The sequence below is a fragment of the Kogia breviceps genome, chromosome 2 (genome assembly GCF_026419965.1).
Source record: "Kogia breviceps isolate mKogBre1 chromosome 2, mKogBre1 haplotype 1, whole genome shotgun sequence".
NCBI lineage: Eukaryota > Metazoa > Chordata > Mammalia > Artiodactyla > Physeteridae > Kogia > Kogia breviceps.
In genome coordinates, this window is record NC_081311.1 from 141,717,944 (window position 1) to 141,734,548 (window position 16,605).

Genomic DNA, 16,605 nt, shown 5'->3' on the forward strand with positions numbered 1-16,605 from the left:
AAATCTTTGTTTAAAGTGATTGGAAGAAAAGATCAAAATATGAATCTTCCTTTCACAGTATAGTAAAAAGATAAATTGATTTAGGATTATAAAAAATGTAAAATATATCAGGTTCATATAATTTAAAAGTTTTTTGTAGGTTTAGTTAACTAGGTAAACATTCCATTTTCCATCTAGTGTCATGGCATTATAAAGATAATTCATGAAAATGCATGGGCATTTTTTTTATTACTAGAACAAATTTGTTTGATGTAAAAATCTACACGAACATGATTTTTTAACTTTAATAACCTCAAAAGTCATCTTTCTTCTCCTTTTCTTCCTCCAGACATTTTTTTCTGTGCTTAATGATAACATGAGGAATATTTATTAGGAACCATCTATTTTATTTTGTTTCATCTTCATTTTTTTTAACCATTTCATTCTTTTAGGGATCGTTCGTGTAGAGCAAAAGAATAACACTTTTTTTGACATGAACATCTTTGAAGATGGGCCTTATGAAGTTGGTGGAGAGACTGACCATGATGAAAGTCTAGTTCCTGTTCCTGCTAACAGTTATTTAGGTAGGAACGAGAGTAGACGGCATGCCTGCCTCTTCAGATGCCTCTGTGTGACACCGCTGTCACAGGACCCTGGACTGCTAGGCAGAGAAGAGGCCAGGTTGGAGCCAGGGGACTGTGGCTGCATTTACTGGAATTTAAGCCTTGGTGATCCCAAGGTAACGAACGTGACTGATGCTTGGGATCCTTCCTGTCTGACCTGAGCTTGCTCAAAGCAGGAGGAAACCTACTACTATCTCCTAAAATCTTCTGTCCTCCCGTGTGGAGGTCTGTTTCCTGAGCTAGTGTCGGCCTCTGTAACCTGAGGCAGGCTGTTCATGCATGGATGTTAGCAGGAGGCTGAAATGCCTTCCCTCTCCCTTCAGTGCCTCTTTTTGGAGAGAGACTCTTTAAGAGCTGCATTTATGAAGTTACTCTTAAGTGGCAGGTCAAGACCTCCAGGTCTGTCCTCTGTGATTGCTGTTCTTCACTGGTTGGCCTTGCTCCTGGATTGGGGCCCTCTTGACACAAAGCCCCTGGCGGGTGGCACAGGGGCTTTACAGCTGAGCCTAAGCAGGACTGCTAAGGCAGCTCTTGAGGACACTCCGATTGTGTCTAAGTGCCAATTCCTTAACTCCCAAGGCTTGTTTGCATTACTAATGGGTGTCCTAAATTATTCATGTGCATTATGGTAATTACACAAAGGCTTTTAAAAGCTTTAATTCTTGGTATGAGTTGACATAAAGAATAATTACTGTGCAATTCTTGGAAAAAATGTAAAAAATCTCCTAAACCTAAATAGTAACCTATTCTTTTTAAAAAATAGAGACATACCCATATGCTAGAGATATTACTAGAACAATGGAAGGTTAAAAAAAGAAAAAATAGGTGTAGATCTAAAAATAATTCTAAACAAGGTATTAGTAAATGTATTCTTCAAAAATTGTTGTAGGGCTTCCCTGGTGGCACAGTGGTTGAGAGTCCGCCTGCCGATGCAGGGGACATGGGTTCATGCCCCGGTCCGGGAGGATCCCACATGCCGCGGAGCGGCTGGGCCCGTGAGCCATGGCCGCTGAGCCTGCGCGTCCGGAGCCTGTGCTCCGCAACGGGAGGGGCCACAGCAGTGAGAGGCCCACGTACTGGAAAAAAAAAAAAAAATAATAATAATAATAATCCCCTAGCCAAGGGAAGAAATTCTTATGAAAATGACTGGGGCAGGGTGGGAAGCAGCTGGGTGTGTGAATGTTGTTAGTGGCTTTGCAGGACCGGAAGGGTACACAAGGCCGAGTGGTTTGCAGTCTCAATTATTAAATAGGCTTTTTCAGGGTAAAATCCTTTCCAAGGTAAATATTATCAACAAACCAATATTTTATTTGAATAAATTTTAACAGACAACCTCTCTTCAAATGGGTTATTTAGGGATTAGTTTACGGTATTTCAATTTAATGGCTCTGGTCAAGAAACCAACACTTTGGTCTCTAAGATAGATGCCCATGGATTTTATAAACTTAGTTTCTATTGGAACATTTGAAAATATTAAACATTTTTTATTGAATACATTTGCCACTTTTGGAATGGATTTCCTCAAAAGTGGTTGCCTGGGGGGGGAAAAGTGTCAAGTTTGTACTGTTACATTTTGGTTGTCCATGCTGTCTGTGCATCTGTCATTTCAAAAAAAATCAGTAGGTTTTAGGAATAAAATGATCTGCATGAGATTTGGAAGCTGGCAAAGAGGGTGGCTTGCCAGATGCAGTGGTGGCCTCATCATCCAGCGAGCACGGCAGTAGCTGGCGTGCTTCTTACCGAGTATAATTGCTTTTTCTTCAATCTCTCCCGTCCCGTGCATGTGTACAGGCCTGCTGTTTTTGACCAGCATTTCCTATACAGATACCGATCAGTTTGTTTATAAAACACAGCCTCCCAGGGAGCAGCCCGACACATCCCCTGATGTGATGATGAATAGCTACCTAGGTTTGTGACCTCTGAGGTGACAAATAAATTGTCTTGGTCATGGTCATTTAAGAATTTTTTTTTTTGATCCATACAGAGCATAAATCTTTTTATTTTCTATTTCATTTCAAGTGAAGCACACATAAAAAGCATGCCGTGGTTGAGGCGCTGCAGACAGATGGCTTCCAGAGCTGGATGCAATTGTATCGCCCTCTTCTAAACTTGTAGCTTATCCTATTTTTCGACTCACTTCGCAGTTTGAGAACTGCAACAGTAGTGGTGAAGCTTTTTGTAAATAAAACCCAATAAAGAGGGGCTTCCCTGGTGGCGCAGTGGTTGAGAGTCCGCCTGCCGATGCAGGGGACGCGGGTTCGTGCCCCCGTCTGGGAAGATCCCACGTGCCACGGAGTGGCTGGGCCCGTGAGCCGTGGCCGCTGAGCCTGCGCGTCCAAAGCCTGTGCTCCGCAACGGGAGAGGCCACAGCAGTGAGAGGCCCGCGTACCGCCAAAAAAAAAAAAAAAAAAAAAACCCAATAAAGAGGGTGAGCTTATAGTATTCTGCATCTGCCTCGCCTTTACATAGAAAGATTGGCTTAATTTGAGTGATTCTGATATGGGCGTTTGTGTCTGCTTGCCATTTAACCTCAATATTGGTAATCTGACATCCTACCTGATGCTTTATGGTGAGGTGTTCTACCATTTTTCTGCCCTCTGAACAAGTATGTAATTGATACAGATGACAACTTGCTCACCTCTATTGTTTATACCAGGTTCTCAACTCTAGCTCATCAATCATGGTTTTGTTTGCATGTTTGTGTCTGAGAGCTGAGTTGACCCCAAATAGTGAAGCGCTGTCTGTGGTATAGTAACGTTGTTAGCATTCTTATTCTTGCCTGACGACCAAGGAGATTGAATACAGAAGTTACTAACTACTACATTATAGCAAAGCCCTATAACATGCACTCAGTTACACTATGTCAGGTTGTATCTCTATAGTGTGTAACTTTCCCATGATAATTTAGTATCTAGCTTGATCTCCTTTGACAGCAGTTTCAGTATTAGAATGGGGTTCGAACTGATTCTTAAGATGCATGAATGCTTCATGATTCAAGTTACACAGATGCCAAATAGCATAGGTGCTTTTCTTTAAAAGTCTTAATACATTCCCATAGAAAGCAATGCAATAGCCTACTACTTTGTACTTGTGTCAAATCTCTTGGTTCTGTGACTCTCTCTTATCATAGCTGTGCTAGCTGGTGGGGAGGGTCAGAAGGAGAGTGGTGGGAGTAACCAGTGTTAAATACCTCCTGAAAAACAGAGTTGATATGTACTGTTTTGTTTTTCTAGGGTTTTCTTTGGACTCAGGGAAGGGTATTGTTTCCAAAGATGAGATCACTTTTGTATCTGGTGCTCCTAGAGCCAATCACAGCGGAGCTGTGGTTTTGCTTAAAAGAGACCTGAAGTCTGCGCACCTTCTCCCTGAGCACATATTTGACGGGGAAGGGCTGGCTTCTTCATTTGGCTATGACGTGGCAGTGGTGGACCTTAACAAAGATGGGTAAGCCTCTTAGGTTATTTTATATTTGCAAAGAATTCATTGTTACTCTGGCTTCTGTAGGTCTTGAGAAGAAGTATCCTTTCAGGTTAGTTGATGGAAAAAATATTTCTGCTGCCAGATTTTTACCATTCCATCACTCTTCATCACTTATATTTTGGCAGTAGGCATCCATTACCCTCCCCAGTGGGTAGGATTACAATTTCAGTTTTCAGTTTTACTGTGTGCTGGGATCATGGGTCTGTGAGAATTAGAATTAAATTTTAAAAAGACACCTATGAGGTTCTGTTCTGTGGTTTCTTAAGGGGCTGTTGGAGCATCCAGAATGTCCTGTTGAAAGTAGGGATTGGTGACAAAGTCAATACAAAGTCAATACAAAGGCTGGTGGTACCAGTTTGAGTCTCGTAGAGAGTTGAAGGTGAGGGGAGTAGAATCTTTACTGGGAGTCTCTCCGCATTATAGATGTAACTTGGGAACTGGCTTCAAGTTCTTACCCTTGATATTTTTCTTTGGGTGTTTATTAGAGGCTACCTTGGTTTTTTAAAAAATACTTTAATTGATGATATATAAATTCCAGATTTGAGGTCCTTTTATCATATCTCTTTGTGTCCTTAATACCTGGGCAAGTGGGATTCTCCCTGAGCTCGCTGGTATTTGAGCCAGTGGTTCACAGTTCTTCCCCTCATTATGTTTTCAGGTGGCAAGATATAGTTATTGGAGCCCCACAGTATTTTGATAGAAGTGGAGAAGTTGGAGGTGCAGCGTATGTCTACATTAACCAGCAAGGCAGATGGAATAATGTCAAGCCAATTCGTCTTAATGGAACCAAAGATTCTATGTTTGGCATTGCAGTCAAAAATATCGGCGATGTTAATCAAGATGGCTACCCAGGTAGACTATTAATAGATTGTGAATTGGTCATGGTTTATAGAGTATTTGATTGTCTAAAATAGTGAGTGCTCATGGCATCTCATTTTAACACATTGTATTGGAATGCTTTTAAAATTTAATGTTTGTTAAAATATGGTGTTGTCAACAGATATTGCAGTTGGAGCACCCTACGATGGTAAGGGGAAGGTTTTTATCTACCACGGATCTGCGAACGGAATAAATACCAAACCAACACAGGTAACCAGATAACCTGGATTTCTACAATAAAGGTCTCAACAGTTTGCTTTCTAATGGAATGTTTAGGTTTATGTGAATTTTCACACTAATCATGTTTTATTTACAAGTCTACAGTAGTATGAATTTTGTTTTTATAAAAAATGTATTATTAGAAGATAGCTTGTAAATATATATAAATGCAATGACCTGGTTGTTTTAAATTGTAAAATTTCTTTGGTGAATTAGGAATCAAGCCAAAGGAAAAGACTGTTCTACCCTGACAGCATAAATAGATGGAAATGTGATACATTCCTTTTAGTAGCATACTAAATAGAGATGAAACTGGACAAACATAAGAGATGATTGTAATTGCATAGAATTCAGATACCAAAAACTAAAAATTGCTTTCGAGAAAAACAAGACATTTGGAGGACAGGTAGAGAGGTTTGGTTTGAAATACACTGATCAACTTAATATAGTACACAGCTCATCAAAAATTATCTCTTTTGTCTTTTGAGGTACAACATAAATCAGATAACTTTTATGAAATAAAATGTATGAAGTGTTGGATCATATGTATACTTATTTATGATTTAGTTTTGATTTAATGTAATTTATAAATAACCTCTTAATCTTCAGTTCAAAAGAGACTTATGTGCCTTTTTCAAAGCATGGATAAGAGGCTCATTTTGGTGGCCCAGTGTCCATTCTGATGCCCTGTTCCTTTCAGATTCTCGAGGGTAAATCACCTTTTTTTGGATATTCAATTGCCGGAAACATGGACCTTGATAGAAATTCCTACCCTGATGTTGCTGTTGGTTCCCTCTCAGATTCAGTAACTATTTTCAGGTGTGTAATCTCTGACTTAAAGCATGTTTGGTAATCCACTTACACTAGAATTTTTTTACCGTTTGAATTGAAATTTGTAACAACTATACTTCAAAGGCAAAGGCTTGTATGAATTTTGAATATTCTTTTTCTCTTCAGAGTAGTGTAATGATGTAATAAAAACCTATTTTGTAAAGTCTTGCTGTAATTTTGAACGAATTTTTTAAAAAAGGTCAGAATTGGTGGAAAATTTTTACTTTTGAATATATTTCAAAAACCTTTATTTTCATAAAAACTGAAACAATTTGACAGTATAAAGAATATAAAGAAGGAAATAAATGTCCTATATTTCACCATCCATTATGAAACTCCAAAATTTTGGTTTATATCCTTCTAGTTTTTAATTTTCTGTAAATACACACATGTTTAACAAAATTGAGATCATAATGTACATATTGTTTTGTAACCTGCTTTTGTTGGTGTGTAACGTATAGTGGCCTTTTTCCATGAGTGAGTTTATAATGCATAGTGGGCTATCTCCCTGTCATTGAGTACTTTTTTGAAATGAAGTTAATGGTTGTCTGAGATATCCCATGGCCGGAGCATAGTTTACTTAACCACTACCATACTGTCATTGGACACATTTATGTTGCTTTCCAGGTTTGGTTGTTTGCTTCTATTATGATACACAAAGCTGTGGTAAACATCCTTAATTTTCTTTGTGTCCTGGATTATTTCCTTATGATAAATTCCTAAAAGTGAGTTGCTAAGTTGAAGGGCCATGTGTGTTTTAGGACTTGTGATTCAAGTTCACAAGTGAAATGACCTCCAAAAGGGCTGCAACAGTGTTCCCATCAGCTGTGTCTGAGTCCCCTTATCCTGGCAATTCCATCACTGCTGGAAATCACCAGGAAGAATTTTTTTTTATTATTTAAAAAGTAGCACATTCTTTTTTTTTAAAAAAAGAAAGCTTAATATAGAATTTCAGTTAAGTGCAAGTTCCCCAATATTCATTCCCTTCTTCCATGAAACAGCTTTTAATAGTTTTGAGTCTCTCTCCAGTTCTAGGGTATCATCAAAAGGCCATCTATAACTGCTGTTCTCTATTCTGGTTTTTACGAATTCATCTCTTTAGTTATCTCTCCTTGTTAATGCAGATACATCACTCTTACTCTTTCTAACAACTTAATATTATTCCATAATATGTGTTTAATGAATCCTCAGTTGATGGAATTTTTAGACAGTCTTTGACTTTTAGCTATTATAAACATTGTGCTATATAGTATATTTTATGTATCTCTGTGTAAGGGATTTGTTTTAAAGAAAAATTCCTAGAAATAGAATTGCTGGGATAAGGTTAGCACATTTTTGTATTAATACATATACCCACAGAAAAGTTGTAGCAATTTATGCTCACGATAGCAACCTACGAGAGGGCCCATTTTCTCACACCCTTACCAACATTGAACAGGATGAATCTATTTAATTTTTGCCAGTGTGATATGTGATCTCATCTTTTGATTGAATTTGCATTTCTTTGCTCATTGGTGAGAGTGAACCATTTGGGTTTGTTTTTTTAAACTATTTGGCTTTATAGTCTTTTTTTTTTTTTTTTTTTTTTTTTTGCTGTACGCGGGCCTCTCACTGTTGTGGCCTCTCCCGTTGCAGAGCACAGGCTCCAGACGCGCGGGCTCAGCGGCCATGGCTCACGGGCCTAGCCGCTCCGCGGCATGTGGGATCTTCCCGGACCAGGGCACGAACCCGTGTCCCCTGCATCGGCAGGCGGACTCTCAACCACTGTGCCACCGGGGAAGCCCTACAGTCATTTTTATCTAAAGAATCTCTTTAAAGAAATGGGCAGTGATGTACAATGAAACCCTAAAAGAAAAATACCTGTGCCATATGTACACTTGGTGCCATCGTTGCCCTTTGTTCTTCCAAAAGGGTGCCAAGTATAGATGTGGCCTCTATGTCTAAATAGAATCCTAAGCAAGACCCCTGGGGGTAAGAAAACGACACCAGGACACTTCTGAAGAGAGCACTATTTAAAAAAACAAGAATATACTGTACATTTATATAATGTAGTATAGAATACTATAGAAAAACAGTTTTCTAGTTAAATGGCAAGATCTATGAAAGCCATTTTATATGAAAACTAGAACCACAAGAGACGTTACAGATGACAAAAGTAGGAGATGTGAAAATAAGTGGAGAAGAATGTATCTGGGATATTAGGCCAAAGGAAGAAGTGAAAAAAAAAATTTAGTTAACTAAATGAATGTGTTACTACCTTTATATGCCTGTTTCTCTCTGTACATACAAGCATTAGGTATTTAACTTAAAATAGTCAACATCTTTAAAAGGTGGAAGAGTATAGCATAACATTCAAGTATTTTAGCAAGTTTCCATCAAAAAGCAATTTGTACTTCTAGTTCTAGTTTGAGGTGTAGACCTCAGGTGTCAAGAAGACTTGAATTCCTGTAACAAAATTTGGTTACGATGTCTTTCCCAGCAGATAACCTGACTTTAGCCAATTAAATATTTGCCTCTGTATGTAATTGATATTTTAATATCCTTACTTTCCTGTCCTCATAAGTAGGTTGACTATGAACCCTGTAAATGTGTTCCTTCATTTCTCATTGATAGTATGAAAGTAAATTTCAGAAGCCTTTGATAATAAGATAATAAGAAAATAAGGTAACTCCCTTATTTTACAAACAAGGTAAATGGAGGCCCAGGACTTGCTTGAGCTTTTAAGGCTGGATCCTGTGAGAACAGGGCATGGTACCTAATTCTTCCCAACTTCAGTCCCTGGGCATTTCTCCCCACTAAATTATACTAGTACTTCAGGGTACTTAATAAATAAATGCTAATTAAACATGAGACAGCTGAGCTATAAGATTGGCTTTATGCGTTAAGACATGTTTTATGATTCATATATAATGTGCACTCAAAATTGTGTGTGTATGTTGTGTGTTTAAAAACAGAAATAAAAATAGGATTTAGGCAGAAGTATGTGTTAAAATATTTCCTTTTGAAATTTATGCCGCACTAAAGCCTTAATACTATTGTATATAAAACACTCTAGCATCTGCAGCAACTGGTTTTAAAATATTTGTGAATTTTTGCCTTTTAAATATGCTCTCAAAACTTTAAGAACATATCTACAGGCGTACTTCGTTTTATCATACTTTGCTTTATTGCACTTCACAGATACTGTGTTCTTGTTTTTTTTTTTTTTAAACAAATTGAAGGTTTGTGGTGAGGTGCCATTTTTCTAATATCATTTGTTCACTTCAAGTCTCTGTGTCACAGTTTGGTAATTCTTGCAACATTTTAAACTTTTTCATTATTATTATTTTCATTATGGTTGATCTTTGATATTATTGCTACGACTTCCTGAAGACCCAGAAGCTGGTTAGCATTTTTTTTTTTTTTAAGCAATAAAGTCTTTTTTTTTCTCTTCTTCTACAAACCCTTGTGTTGAGGGCTGACTTTGAATAGATTGCAGCGAGGGAGCTGCTCTGCTAATAAAGTGCTTTTTAATTAAGGCATGTACATTGTTTTTTTAAGACATCATGCCATTGCAACTTAATAGACTACAGTATAGTGTAAACATAACTTTTATATGCACTAGGAAACAAAAAAATTCAAGTGACTCCTTTATTGCAATCCTTGCTTTGTTGCCATGGTCTGGAACCAAACCTGGTAGTATCTCCGAAGTATGCTTGTAGTTAGGATCTTAGAAATTAGTAGCTGTCTAAATGTAAAATAACAATAGAAACGTAGACAGTTAAGATAAAGGGAAATGAAGAAACAAAATGTAGGCAGCATTTGCCCTTTAATTGGCTCCTGGCTTCCCCAGGAAGGTACTCAAAACCTTTCTGGCCTACTGATAGATGGATTCCAGAAGTTCAAAGTAGCTGTTGGGAATTTGGATACATTTTCTTGTCAAAACACTATTCTCCAGAATGGCTGGGTTTACCACAAACGCACTAAAGTCGGGGTGACTGAATCCCTGTGGTAGTGGAACAATAGAACCCGCTCTGAGTCCGTGCTGGAGAGCGACGGAGCAGAGAGGTGTGCTGTCTCCCCAGCCACCATACGCTTGTACTTCCCTACCTCTGGGGCAGGGGTTAAGCCATAGGCCCTTGGTGACCCCTTGGCTGTGGGAAGTAGGGAAGAATATGTAAGGGAGAAAGATGATGTTTTTACATGGTGAGAAGGGCTCAAGTTGTGGGACTCAGCTTCTTGTGTGCTTATGAGGTTGGGTTAGGCAGAGCAGAGAGGGGAAAGGATAAAGGATTCAAGGTTTTGCTTATAGAGATATTGTGCGGGTAGAAAAGTTGTAGTCAGTACTGGCAGCTGGTGGACAAAGGCTTAAGGTTGGGGGTGGGAGATTCCGAGGGAGGATAGGGAGGGCAAATGTTTGTAAGATGGGGACCTGTAAGTTCAGGATTTGCCTGGATTACTAAAATTCACATGTGTGTAGAAATCCTGACAGTTGAGCACCCCAGGTGTTAGGTGTATGTTGGTGTAATCTTTTTTTGGCAAGATTACTCAGAATTAAAAATGCATGTGTGGGCTTCCCTGGTGGCGCAGTGGTTGAGAATCCGCCTGCCGATGCGGGAGACACGGGTTCGTGCCCTGGTCCGGGAGGGTCCCACATGCCGCGGAGCAACTAAGCCCGTGAGCCATGGCCACTGGGCCTGTGCGTCCGGAGCCTGTGCTCCGCAACGGGAGAGGCCGCAACAGTGAGAGGCCCGCATACCGCAAAAAAAAAAAAAAAAAAAAAAAAATGCATGTGTTCTTTGACTCAGAAATTCTGCCTGGGAGTTTATCCTACAGATAAATAGATGTATGTATTTAGGATGCATACATGTGCATGGATGTATATGCAAAGATGTTTGTCAGAGCAGAAAGCCTAGAAAAAATGATCAATGTCTACTGATTAAGGACTGGTTAAATAAATGATGTTATGTTGACACATGCAACACCACCAGCTGTGAAAAACAACTAGGTTTGTGTGTATAGATATGAGAAGACCTCTGAAATGTTAGTGCATGAGAAAAAGTAACATGGAGAGCGATAAGCATGAAAAGCTCCCACTTAAAAACTAGATGCATGTTATTATATTTAATTTTAGGTAATATTTTTAACTGAAACAGACTGATACGTCTGGAAGGACATGCAGGTCTCCTTAGGGGGGGTTTAGGTGGGGACGAGACATACTTGCCTGAAAACTCTGGAACTTTTACATGTTGCCCATATTATTCTTTCAGTTTAAAAAACTCTAATATTAAAATCATTAAAACAATCTATAATTTTAAATAAATCATATTTAAACATTTTTATAAATATCGTGTAAACAGGTTTTAAATTATCTCTGTTAACAGTTGTTTTCTTTAGCAGGGTGGGAGCAGAAATCACATTAGGGAACATTTTTTTTCCTGTGGTTTTTAAGATGCCACCTCTGAGGATGCCTGTCTAGTATGTGAGTTCATCTTACCTCCAAGTAGCAAAAGACTGAGCTTGTTTTTTTCACTCCTTTGTCTTCAGATCCCGGCCTGTGATTAATATTCAGCAAACCATCACAGTTACACCTAACAGAATTGATCTCCATCAGAAAATGCCCTGCGGGGCGCCTAGCGGGATATGGTGAGCATTTGCACTGTGTCCACTCTTCCCCCAGTGTCACGTCTCTGCTTGAAGATGGCCCTGTTACCCTGAGGAGCCACAGGGAAGATTAAGAGAAATAGGCAAAGGGAAGAGGAATCTGTCAAGTGAATATATAACATTTTACTCATCGGTCGTCACTGGGGGGATTCAGGGTTGGGAAACGTGTTGGGATTTTTTTTCTAGGGCAATAACGCATCTCTTAAGAAATATGTGTTTGATTTTATACAGCCTGAAGGTTAAGGCCTGTTTTGAATATACTGCCAAACCCACTGGTTACAACCCTTCAATAAGTAAGTACCTGGTACTTTTAAAATTATATCTTTTCTGTCTGCCAGGTTGAAAGTTGCATAAAGAATAGAAGAATAAAACTGTAATGGCCAGAATGGGTCCATAAATTCTGGTTTAAAGAGCTAAGTCTTATCTGTTGTCTCCTCTTTAATCAGGAGGGTGAAGCCAAAGGGGAAAACTGCATTTGGTCCCCATTTGAAGTTTCCGGAGCAGATGCTGTAGGACAGAATGCATGCCTCAGAAAAGTACTCATTTGCTTCCACAACCGTTTCCTCCATTTCTGTTTTGGAAAAGCAGTGTGGAAAATTGGTTTTGTACTTGTGAGGTGGCGGGTGGTAGCTGTAGAAGAGTGACCGCAAGGAGCCCACATCCTGCTCTAATAATTGCCAGTTTATAGCCTCTTTGCTGCCCGGTCCCCTCCCAGAGGCCTCCGTGGCCCAGAACACCCAAGCTGTGTCCCCAAGGGTGGGCCCTGGGGGGACCTGAAGGCTGGCCTTGAGAACTCAGAGACTTGGGCTCTGTTCCTGGTTCCAACACCGATGCTGACTGAACCTTCAACACAGAACAAGTCTCTTAACGTTTGAGTTTTTATTTTCCTATCAGTTAAAAAAAAAATTGTTTCTGATAGGAATTACTACGTAGGATCGTGGTGGAGAGCAAATGAGGTAAGGTGGGGAAAGCAGGTTGTCATTTATAAGGTCTAGTCTGCTTCCTTTCTTTATAATCCGAATAGGAGTTTTGCCACAAAGTCTGACAAAGTTTTAACCATACCCTCACAGTAATGATGTTCACCAAGGCCTTGTCTGGTATGTTTTAGCAGCAGCTGTACCTCTTCAGGAGTAAGCCAGAGTGAAGTTGGGGGCCTAGGAATTTAAAGAAAATCTTTTCCTCAAAGAGGAAGTACCGAGTGAGGGTGATTTCCTTCCTGGGTCGGCCGTGGTCCCAGCAGCTTGGTATTCTAGTGCAGCAATGCCCCCAAGAGAAGCTTTCTGGAAGGACAGGGTGGTCTATTCTCATGGCTTTCAGTTTTTACTCTACCTTGAGATGGAGTGAGTTCTCTTAGGGTTTGTCTGTGTTATCTAAAGTATTACTTTCTTTTCTTTATTAAAAAATGTCCCTTTATAACACCCCAGAATTTGACAACTAAGTCTGCCTTCACCAAATCCATGCTGTCATAGGCCCACTTGGCCTTCATCTTACCAGATTTTAAACTGTCCCCAGGTGGTTTCTTCATCTCCTTGACCTTTTTAGGCCCCTTCTTCTGGGCCACCTCCGGCTGTACGGTCTCCCCGCAGGATCTGTGGACCTTGCATGGAGTGTGCACGGTATGCGTGTATTAGGACTTTCTACACCAGAGGAGCTGTGGCCTTTCACTTTACTTTTGATGTAGCCGGTATTTTATTGAGTACAGAAAATAGTTTTTTGTGTGGCTTTCAGTGACGACATATTTTATGATTTCTCACAATCTGTCATCCTCTCAGTGTAGTTTGTGTTTTTTTTTGCGGTATGCGGGCCTCTCACCGCTGTGGCCCCTCCCGCTGCAGAGCACAGGCTCCGGACGCGCAGGCCCAGCGGCCATGGCTCACGGGCCTAGTTGGGGAGACACGTTTTTATTCTATTGGTCATGTTCTCAAACCACTCTGTTTGCCTATAGATGTGAAATCTCACCAGAACACTCCTTGTCTTCCCCCAGATCAATCATTTCTACAAAATAAATTACAAACTTTCTTCTAGCTTTAATGCTGCACTTGATGCCATGTAAATTAATTTTATATTATATAACTACTCCATTAACCAAGTGTTTATGGATGGCCTACTATAGATAGAACTTTTTTTTCTGAAGACATTGAGAGAAAACCTGTTTTCATTGCCTTTGCTTCCATGGTATTGGGAAATTCTGAATCAAATAAAGCAGAACTTGCACAAAGCTGCAGAAGTTAATACCTCTAAAATCTGTGTTCCCAGTGTCAGAGAGTGTGAGCTTATTGTTTGACTAGGCTGTTTTAACTCAGCAGTCCTCAGATGTGGTGTTCCATACGTACAGATATTTATAATTGAGCCTTAATGACTATTCTACTTGGCTTGCCCCTCAAAAGGTCAGCAAAGGTGACCGGCAAGGATTTTAAGATGATGTGAACTGTCTGGAGGGTCAGAAAAGGTTAGAGTGGGTTTGGTAGATAAACGGTTTTAATGCACCCACACCCTCCCCTGCTTTTGCTGTGAGGGGCACTCAGCATGTGAGCCTTCGTCTGGTTCATTGTGAAGTTAGCAGGTCACTGATAAATGGATGATGTCAAGGTTCACAGAGGGCCTAAAATGGAGGCCCATTCCATTTGGCAGCCGTGACATTTAAGAATTCTTTAGATGGACACAGAAATTACTATTGAAACTGTCATTTCTAAATTTTGGCCTTCCATATCGGAACAGCTATTGTTTCAGCATAAGGATAACGTCACATAGTGTGTGCGCAAATGTGCCTTGGGTGTATGTTGGCGTGTATGCTTCTGTTCATCTATTCTACCAATTATATTTATGTCAGGTGTTGTGCTGTTGCCGGCGAGTACAGTGGTGAACCCACCGAGGTGATCCCTGGCACGGCTTTGCCTGGGAAGATGGTCAGGAAGTCACAGCTGAGCAGTATAAGTGTGGTTATGAGAGGAATACTGTCGGGCCCCCAGGAGGGGCGAGGAGAGGCTTCCTAGAGGAAGTGATGTCCATGCTGAGATCTGAAGGAGGAGTAGGGTTAGTCAGCCAGTGACGGGAAGTCAAAAAGTAGTGGGTGGTCCAGCCGGCAGAAGGGGAGAGTGACTTGTGCAGAGGCCTAGGGGAAGTGGGCACCTGCACGTCTAAGAGGCTTTGTAGGGCAGTCGTCATTTGTGTTTGTGACGGAGACTTTAGGGGTTGCCTCCATCCCTCACTGTAGGACCCTGGGCCAGCCACCTAGCTCCTGTGGGCCTCTCCAGTTCTTCATCTGTAAGAAGAGGGAATTAAAATAGATGCTCTTAAAAAGGTCTCTTCCACACTCTAATGTGAATATTAGAACATGGGTTATTCATTTGCTGTATTTTCTGGAGCAGATTATTTTCCTTGAAGCTACCTGCTCTGGCCCTGTACACACTGGTTCACTTCCTCTTCTGATGGTAAATGAGTGATTAATCAATGTAAGTCATTTAAGTATTGGCCCATAAAGAAACATAGTTAGAGTTAGCAGTTACATATAGTGAACTGGCAAAGAATGCATTCTGAAGTCAAGAAATGAGATTTTGGGGCTTCCCTGGTGGCGCAGGGGTTGAGAGTCCGCCTGCGGGTGCAGGGGATACGGGTTTGTGCCCCGGTCCGGGAAGATCCCACATGCCGCGGGGCGGCTGGGCCCGTGAGCCATGGCCGCTGAGCCTGCGCGTCCGGAGCCTGTGTTCCGGTTCCGCAACGGGAGAGGCCACAACAGTGAGAGGCCCGCATACCGCAAAAAAAAAAGAAAAAAAAAAGAAAAAAAAAAAAAGAAATGAGATTTTGATCATCCAAATCCTAGCTTGTCTCCAAGCTCTGTTAGTGTAGGTAATCACAAGCAGGTTGTGCCTTCTGGGCCTTTGGAAGTGGAAACTTTGGTTGTCGGAGTTTTATTAGCTGACAAACGGGCCCTCTAGCCCCTGAAAGGAAGTATATTTTACCTTTTAATTCTTTTTCTTTTTTAAGTGAAAAAAAGTCTCATCCTATTGTCAAAAGACATCTCCATCTCTAATATATATATTGTTCCTCTTTTAGACAACTATCCTGTATCAAAGCTTCTTAAACTTCAATGTGTATAAGAACCACCTGATAATCTTGTTAAAATGCAGATTTGAGTTAAGTAGGTCTGGCTGGGGCCCAAGGTTCTGCATTCCTGACACAACTCAGGAGAAGCCCCTGCTGCTGATCTAGAGAACTTTTTTGAATTTAAGCATCGGACTGTTGAATGGAGAGTCAGTTTAGGCGCTTAGGGAATGTTGGCTGCCCTCCTGTTGTCTGAGGTACTCTGAGTTCTAGAAACACAGTCAGAAACTGATTCTTAGATGCTGCTCTGAGGCTTTGACTTACTCTCGAGCTCCCCCAGGTGGCCCAATGGAAATGTAGCTTTAAAACATTTTTCACAGCAATGGGTAGGAATGAACAGCTTGATTTGAAACATCATAATTCAGTCAGAATGTACATTACCAGGAAATATGAAGGAAAACAATGGCAGTGGGAAAAAGTGTTCTAGGAGGGATTAAAATATATCAAAAAGGAACTCACCATACTATAGCTGCCTTGGGTATGAATGTACTTCTAAGTTGCCATGATTTTGTTGATTTCACCTAGCCATTGTGGGCACACTGGAGGCTGAAAAGGAAAGAAGAAAATCTGGGCTGTCATCAAGAGTTCAGTTTCGAAACCAAGGTTCTGAGCCCAAGCATACGCAAGAGCTCACTCTGAGCAGGCAGAAGCAGAAGACGTGCATGGAGGAAACCTTCTGGCTCCAGGTGAGGGCTGCAGACAGATCAGTTCTTTAAAGGGGGTCCGTGGTGACATGTGGAGATTTCTGACATTTATACTAGCAACCCAGTTTCCAGTACAGAGGAAAGCATTGTTTCGGAGTTCCCCAGTAGCATGTATATCATGCTTAACTGTATTTCTGCATACTTTC

At 40.5% G+C, this 16,605-nt stretch overlaps 1 protein-coding gene across 2 annotated transcripts in view; it reads left to right on the forward strand.

Annotated features, from left to right (window-relative positions):
- ITGA6 (integrin subunit alpha 6) overlaps positions 1-16,605 on the forward strand; it is a 77,446-nt gene that overhangs the window by 40,771 nt on the left and 20,070 nt on the right. For both annotated transcript variants that reach the window (XM_059055417.2, XM_059055415.2), the window contains exons 5-12: positions 432-563; positions 3,836-4,046; positions 4,741-4,934; positions 5,083-5,171; positions 5,881-5,999; positions 11,538-11,636; positions 11,886-11,947; positions 16,281-16,441. In XM_059055417.2, coding sequence (XP_058911400.1) covers positions 432-563; positions 3,836-4,046; positions 4,741-4,934; positions 5,083-5,171; positions 5,881-5,999; positions 11,538-11,636; positions 11,886-11,947; positions 16,281-16,441 — 1,067 coding nt within the window. The remainder of the gene's footprint in view (positions 1-431; positions 564-3,835; positions 4,047-4,740; positions 4,935-5,082; positions 5,172-5,880; positions 6,000-11,537; positions 11,637-11,885; positions 11,948-16,280; positions 16,442-16,605) is intronic.